The sequence below is a fragment of the Oncorhynchus gorbuscha genome, linkage group LG04 (genome assembly GCF_021184085.1).
Source record: "Oncorhynchus gorbuscha isolate QuinsamMale2020 ecotype Even-year linkage group LG04, OgorEven_v1.0, whole genome shotgun sequence".
NCBI classification, from domain to species: Eukaryota; Metazoa; Chordata; class Actinopteri; order Salmoniformes; family Salmonidae; genus Oncorhynchus; species Oncorhynchus gorbuscha.
In genome coordinates this window covers 44,697,735-44,705,987 of record NC_060176.1, presented here as the reverse complement: position 1 = coordinate 44,705,987, position 8,253 = coordinate 44,697,735, and the positions used below count along the sequence as shown (strand labels likewise).

Genomic DNA, 8,253 nt, shown 5'->3' with positions numbered 1-8,253 from the left:
TGTGAGGTTATGACAGAGCCAAGTGACTTGGTGTATAGCGAGAATAGGAGAGGGCCTAGAACAGAGCCCTGGGGGACACCAGTGGTGAGAGCGCGTGGTGAGGAGACAGATTCTCGCCACGCCACCTGGTAGGAGCGACCTGTCAGGTAGGACGCAATCCAAGCGTGGGCCGCGCCGGAGATGCCCAACTCGGAGAGGGTGGAGAGGAGGATGTGATGGATCACAGTATCGAAGGCAGCCGATAGGTCTAGAAGGATGAGAGCAGAGGAGAGAGAGTTAGCTTTAGCGGTGCGGAGCGCCTCCGTGATACAGAGAAGAACAGTCTCAGTTGAATGACCAGTCTTGAAACCTGACTGATTTGGATCAAGAAGGTCATTCTGAGAGAGATAGCGGGAGAGCTGACCAAGGACGGCACGTTCAAGAGTTTTGGAGAGAAAAGAAAGAAGGGATACTGGTCTGTAGTTGTTGACATCGGAGGGATCGAGTGTAGGTTTTTTCAGAAGGGGTGCAACTCTCGCTCTCTTGAAGACGGAAGGGACGTAGCCAGCGGTCAGGGATAAGTTGATGAGCGAGGTGAGGTAAGGGAGAAGGTCTCCGGAAATGGTCTGGAGAAGAGAGGAGGGGATAGGGTCGAGCGGGCAGGTTGTTTGGCGGCCGGCCGTCACAAGACGCGAGATTTCATCTGGAGAGAGAGGGGAGAAAGAGGTCAGAGCACAGGGTAGGGCAGTGCGAGCAGAACCAGCGGTGTCGTTTGACTTAGCAAACGAGGATCGGATGTCGTCGACCTTCTTTTCAAAATGGTTGACGAAGTCATCTGCAGAGAGGGAGGAGGGGGGGGAGGGGGAGGAGGATTCAGGAGGGAGGAGAAGGTGGCAAAGAGCTTACTAGGGTTAGAGGCAGATGCTTGGAATTTAGAGTGGTAGAAAGTGGCTTTAACAGCAGAGACAGAGGAGGAAAATGTAGAGAGGAGGGAGTGAAAGGATGCCAGGTCCACAGGGAGGCGAGTTTTCCTCCATTTCCGCTCGGCTGCCCGGAGCCCTGTTCTGTGAGCTCGCAATGAGTCGTCAAGCCACGGAGCGGGAGGGGAGGACCGAGCCGGCCTGGAAGATAGGGGACATAGAGAGTCAAAGGATGCAGAAAGGGAGTTGATTTTGTCAATCAACTTTCCTGGGAAGTCTTTTCTTGGTAGGAGGGTGGACACAACTATATTGGTAGAAATCACGTGATATGAATCAGACAGTGGGTCGCCACCTGATCCACTAGTTGGTCAGAAGGTTAAAATCAACGTTCCATGTCGTAATTTCCGAGTAGGCGGTAAAGATCATTTTTATTGTGCTGTAAATGAAACTAGAAGATCTTCTGATGTCCTTTTCCTTCGTCAAAGGTACGTAATGGATTCTTAAAGTGTTTTTACCCCGGGATAACCGGCTATTATGACCCATAGAAGGGAAGAACATTTATTGAGTGCAATTCGATCTACAGTACATCTACACCACGATATGGAACATTGAACCTTCTGACCAACTAGTGGGTCAGGCGGCGCCTCACTGTCTGATTCATATTGTTTGATTTCTGATGATAGTTGTCGATTATATCGACTGATTGCAAGTGTATTGGGTGCTTCCATAGACTTGCACAGTAATTATGACAACTTCCAGGGGATATCTTCCAACCTATTAGAGCTCTTGCAACATGAACTGACATGTTGTCCACCCAATCAAAGGATTAAAATGAATCTAGCATAAGTATAAGCTACAGCTAGCTAGCACTGCAGTGCATAACATGTGTTGAGTAGCTGACTCAAAGACAACGACAATAGTTGAACAGTTTTGAACAAATGAATAACTTAAAAAATGAAGGAGCAAGAGAGAGAGCTATATTTCAAAATGTTTTTCACTTACTTAGCTGGATAATTTAGCCTACTCAAACACCTGGCTCAAACAGCGGGACGCTATGTTAGCTAGCTGGCTATGACTATCCAACATTGGAACTCTTCCAATGTAAGCTTTTGGTTTTACTAATGTATTGCCACCGGTGTTCCTGCTAAACTGCTTACTATCTGTACACTGTGCTGCATGATTGTAGCGGGTTTACTAAAACGCTATATCTATTAACTATGTTAACCTTGACACTACTTTAGCTAATATGGTGACAACGATGTAGGCTGTGTGTAGCGTTTATGATATGAAGGTTTGGCTTGGAAGGTTTTTATCGCCTGGTCATGGACAGCTGATGTGTTGTGCACTTTAGTCCACAAGTGAAGGGAAAAGGTAAGAGGAGAGTGCGTAGATGCAAGAAGGTATACAATGAGGTGTTTATGTGGCTATGAGAGTTAACGGTTTGTGTTTGATCAGGGGTGTATTCATTCCACCAATTCTGTTGAAAAATGTTTCTTTAACAGAAGCAAATGGAACAGGGATAATCATATCTGAATTTGTCCAATAAAAACTCATTTGCAACTGTTGGACTAATGATTAGATCGGTGTGTACCTACGTTGCAAACTTTCATTCATAAGCTAGGTTGAAGGAACCGCATAGGGAAAAATCTAGTATCATGTAGTAGCCTAAACCTGTTATATTGAAGTGGGTGAATGGAATATGAATGACAGTCATCCTACATGCTGTAATAGAAATAAGGCCATGCTCATAAAAAATAAACATCCTCAAACGGCACCGACCACCAACGCATCCTGTGATAAGGCAAATGTTCAGATTGTATGTATGATTGAAATTGTATGATTCAAACAAGTAATGTGGTATGTATCATAAGAGCAAGAAAAAAACGAGGTTAAAACCAGGAACTGTTTTTATTTTGTCATATTGTTCACCTCAGATACAGTGCAAATGTAGTACAAAATTCTACGTCTATAATATTGTGAGGTTGATAAAGGAAAATTTTACATTTTAGCCATTTAAAAAAAAAGTATTGAGTGTTTTTGTAGCCCCCTGGAAAATAGGTAAATAACTAAAACATCAGACATATAGCAAAGCCAACAATAGCCTTGTTATGAAGACTATTGTTTTCTTTAGTTCTGTTAATTTCATGGAAAATAGTCAAATTTGGAGTTAGGAAAATCGTAGTATACATAACTTCTCTGGTAGAGTCTGTTTCAATGAAATTATTCAATGTCTGATGCCATATTTCCATGAAATACAAATCTGAGGTATGGTGTGTAAAACTGAAAACACAACATTAGACTATGTGGTTAGGCTGCTTTGGCCATGGCCTGTCAATTGAGAGGGGCACACTGAGACGTGGCTAATGTTACTCCATGCTGAGAAACTTCCTCTTTTTTGGCAGTGTGTGTATATGAGTGGTGGCGCCATTCAACGTCCGCTGTAGCCTCATTTTCTAGGGTACCAAGCTTGATCATGTACACTACAGACAGAAAAACAGTTATCACTAGATTATAACATAACAACTACAATTTTGCGTATGCATTCTCAATACACACAAGATATATATATATTTTTTAAACAACACTAAATGTATAGGGGGAGCAGTGGAGGAAAAGGTAAAACTGCAATTAATCCAAAATTACACATTGTTCAAAAACATGGTGTTGCTTATGATGAGAAAGGTAAAACATTGTACATTTTTTTACATTACATTTAAGTCATTTAGCAGACGCTCTTATCCAGAGCGACTTACAAATTGGTGCATTCACCTTATGACATTCAGTGGAACAAACACTTTACAATAGTGCATCTAAATATTTTAAGGGGGGTGAGAAGGATTACTTTATCCTATCCTAGGTATTCCTTAAAGAGGTGGGGTTTCAGGTGTCTCCGGAAGGTGGTGATTGACTCCGCTGTCCTGGCGTCGTGAGGGAGTTTGTTCCACCATTGGGGAATACATACATTTGATTTCAAATCTGGGCCCAACTTCTAACAACTCAACGTTCCTGTGGTCCGTTTTCTTGTAAGTGTGATGTCTGCAATAAAAATAGGTCCTTACTTAAGTAAATAAGAATGTGTAACTACATTCCGCTACCTGAAGGAGTCTACAGTCAACCTGTCTGCCCAAGATTAGGTACATGTTCGCAAATAGCTCTTTCAAAGCATCCCTCTACTCACCTGAAAGATATAAAATCCTCCTGGTTGGCAAATGTCTGCTGTCCTCTTTAGGCACTGGGAACAAATACTTGAGGATATTGGAAACCTGATTAAGAGAGATTTACTTACAGTCGGTGTCAGAAACTTTTGGATGCACTAACAGTACCAGGGTAAACATTTATTGAGAATTGTGAAATGCCAAGTCTCTCACCCTCTGGCCAAGTCGTGAGGAGAAGTTGTGAAAGATGAGGTTGGGGTAGGCTTCAGACATGGTTCCAATGTCCGGCACATCGTGTCTCATAACCACATTGTAAAGAGTGAAGTACGCAGTTGGTCCAAAAGGTAGGTGGCACACCACAAGCCCATCTATACAGTTCACACAGGCAATATAAAAGTAGTCATTTTAAAGTTCCCTTGATGCAGTGTTTTTACTTGGTTTGATGCATTCCAGCCTGTAAAAAAAAAATCTATACACTACAGGTCAAACGTTTTAGAACACCTACTCATTCAAGGGTTTTTCTTTATTTTTACTATTTTCTACATTGCAGAATAATAGTGAAGACATCACAACTATGAAATAACACATATGGAATCATGTAGTAACCAAAAAAAGAGTGTAACAAATCAAAATATCTTTTATATTTGAGATTCTTCAAATATCCACCTTTGACATCTTTGCACACTCTTGGCATATGTGTTATTTCACAGTTTATGTCTTCACTATTATTCTACAATGTAGAAAATAGTCCAAATAAAGAAAAAGCCTTGAATGAGTAGGTGTTTTAAAACTTCTGACCGGTAGTGTGTATGTGTATATGCATATATAATGTACATGTGTAACAGTATAGACTTTACGTCCGTCCCCTCGCCCCGACCTGGGCGCGAACCAGGGACGCTCTGCACACATCAACAGTCACCCTCGAAGCATCGTTACCCATCGCTCCACAAAAGCCGCGGCCCTTGCAGAGCAAGGGGAACCACTACTTAAAGGTCTCAGAGCAAGTGACGTCACTGATTGAAACGCCACTAGCGCGCACCACAGCTAACTAGCTAGCCATTTCACATCGGCTACACGTGGATATGATAACCTGGGTGCCAGTCTCTGTTTCTGCTCTCTTATCAAGTCCTTATAGAATTGTCATGCCAAACATGTTGACAATGACAGCAATGGAGTTAGAAAGAGCATAAACAGACTTGAACCAGGCTATGGCTATAATCATTTGGTGTTGGTAATAGATGGTTTGAGATGATTATAGTTGGTTAATTAAACATTTGAAATTGGGAGGTGCTTTGCAAGCCCCTCAGTTTTAAAAAAGTATTATTGAATTTTAAAACATAAAATCCACCTGTTGTGAAGTCCCTCAACATAGACATTACATTTGAGTCATTTAACAAATAATCTCATCCAGAGTAACCCACGGGAACAATCATGGTCAAGCACCCAGCTCAAGGGCACATCGAAAGATCGCCCACCCAGTCGACGCAGGGACCCAAACCAGCGACCTCTCGGCCTCTGGCCCAACACTTCCAACCATCCAAGACCCTTTTGAAAACCTACGTTTTTTTTAAACCACTTCTGCGCAGGCAAGTTTCACTTGCCTTTTAAACTCGGATCATATTGTTTTGTATTGTCTTGTGTGGAAATAAAGAAATACAAATTTATTTTTAAAAAAAAAAGATTGTTATACGCCTAGATGGGCTTACTTGGCTGTCCTCTAGTCTTATGAACGATGACCAGGTCTGTAACATTGTTGGCTTTACAGGCTTGTACTAGAGCTTTCATTTCATGACCTCCCCTGTTCATACGCTGAGCCCCAGGGAAGATCAGCTTCACCTCCTGTCAATAGCAAACATTGCACGTCAGCAAAAATTGAGGGTGAGTCATTATTACTGGTTTAAAACATAATCTATTATACTGTCTGTTAGCTCCTTCTTTGGGAATGATTTTTTTCCTGGTTACAATATGCTCTGTTATAGAGGTGGAGCAGAGGATAGAAATTGAATAAGAATTGAGACATAAAATTAACATACCTTGACAAACATCTTGAGTCGAGAGCTGGGGTCTCTTGATGTTGTGACCATGACCTTCGGATCCTCCACTCCAGCCCATTTATACTCATCATCCATGTGAGAGCTGACACCTGCACGCACAGAGTATCTCTCAGTCACTGTTTGCACATTTTTTTTATGGGAAACTGTGGTAAGGCTGCTTTTCCATGAGATGCGTTGTCAACATCATAAACAAGACAACACTGAGGATGCGGCCCAAGGGTACCCTATACAATATATAGTTCAATACTTTTGACCGGAGCCTAGTGTCTCGGTGGTCAACAGTTGTGCACTATATAGGGAATGGGGTGTCATTTAAATGTTGATGTGCAGAAACAAACCTTCTGCTCCCTCATCATCATACTCCAGCAATTTCTATAACTGCACAGCTTCTCTGCGAACCTCAGTAGGGATGAGACGATTGTCTGTAGGGAAAAACAAAAGTCAATGACATTTACATGTACCCAAATTGTCATTTGTTAGCGCTGCCATTTTAAAAAGTGTCAAGGTCTTTTAGATTGTTCATCCCCCCACCAATCTCCTCCATTACATTACAGTCCTCACCATCAAGAGCAGATTTCAGCTTCTGTTTCTTCTCCTCAATCGTCCGCACCCTGTCCTCTTGGGACTTCCCATACAGGTACCCCCGTCTCAGTCTCGTTTCTCGACGAAGCTACAATCATCAGAAAGAAACACACCATGATGAACAGTAGAAAGCTGACTATCAGCATTGTACTGTATATTATGGCTCAGAAATTATACAGAATAGTAATCGGACACACAAGAATTGCAGGGGGAAAAAAACACGAGAATAATCAAACATGAGAATTGCTCAGAAAGACCACTCTATAATCCAAGATCAGTACTAGTGAAATCGGAATTACATCAATCCAACATGCCCATCTGGCAGTATTTAGCTAGCAAACTAGCTAATAATGTAGCATGGTAACCTGGATCAGCAACCTGACAATATCTGTTTCTTTACAACACTCTGGAGCTAAATAATCAGATGCTTCAAGCTGATACGAAGTTTTGAAAAGCTAAACAAATACTCCATGAAGTTACCATTTTGTTGCTTGGATTGCACGCCCTCACAACCACACACACCGACAACTGCGAGGAAGTCAGCAACATTATTTTTCATTGGATACGCCAAAATCCAATGGGAGTGTGCGAAACTGGCAAGAAGATTGGACGATAGACGTTTCAAAATAAAAGCCCCAAATACGAGCTATCGATGTAAAAGTCCCAAGTACAAGCCATGAACATACACGGAAAATGCATTTGACATTTGCATATTTGATTCATTAGCTCTTTTTATTTTCCCAGATCTCAGATTTTTTTAAATAAGCCATATGTTTCTAACTGTGTGGCTGCGTACTGAACCAGTGACTTACCTGGGCTAAGGAGACGACGAATATGACGTCACCACCTCTCTGCACAGAACGACAATTTAACCGACAATTCACCACCTCTGCAAGCGTTATAATGTCAAAATACGTTCGTTGCTCACCAAATATGTCTACCTGCAAACTATCGACACCTGCAGGCAGGCGTGGTCCTTCTGTAGCTCAGTTGGTAGAGCATGGCGCTTGTAACGCCAGGGTAGTGGGTTCGATCCCCGGGACTACCCATACGTAGAATGTATGCACACATGACTGTAAGTCGCTTTGGATAAAAGCGTCTGCTAAATGGCATATATTATTATTATTATAAAACCACATTTTGAACTAAAACGAAATAAAAACTAGCAAATCGGGTCTGAAAACTAAATGAAACTAAAGTGAATTTGTAATATAAAAAGAGCCTCATATAAAAACACAAAACTACACTGAACAAAAATATGTTTCATGAGCTGAAATAAGATACCAGAAATGTTCCATATGCACAAAAATCTTATTTCTCTCAAATTTGGTGCACAAATTTGTTTACATCCCACAGCCCCATATACAATTCCTGGAAGCTGAAAATATACCAGTTCTTTCGTGGCCTGCATACTCACCAGACACCCATTGACCATGTTTGGGATGCTATGGATCGACGTGTACGAAAGTGTGTTCCAGTTTCTGCCAATATCCAACAACTTCACACAGCCATCGAAGAGGAGTGGGACAACATTCCACAAGCCACAATCAACAGCATGATCAA

General features: G+C 41.8%; 1 protein-coding gene across 1 annotated transcript; it reads right to left on the bottom strand.

Annotated features, from left to right (window-relative positions):
* Positions 1-1,034: 1,034 nt before the first annotated feature.
* Positions 1,035-7,256, bottom strand: imp4 (IMP U3 small nucleolar ribonucleoprotein 4). Its single transcript, XM_046346899.1, is given in 11 exon segments — positions 1,035-3,295; positions 3,297-3,379; positions 3,862-3,935; positions 4,078-4,114; positions 4,117-4,162; positions 4,268-4,422; positions 5,761-5,893; positions 6,088-6,197; positions 6,447-6,530; positions 6,670-6,778; positions 7,171-7,256. Coding segments are annotated over 11 exon segments (930 nt in total). The 5' UTR covers positions 7,240-7,256; the 3' UTR covers positions 1,035-3,265.
* Between the last annotated feature and the right edge of the window lie 997 nt (positions 7,257-8,253).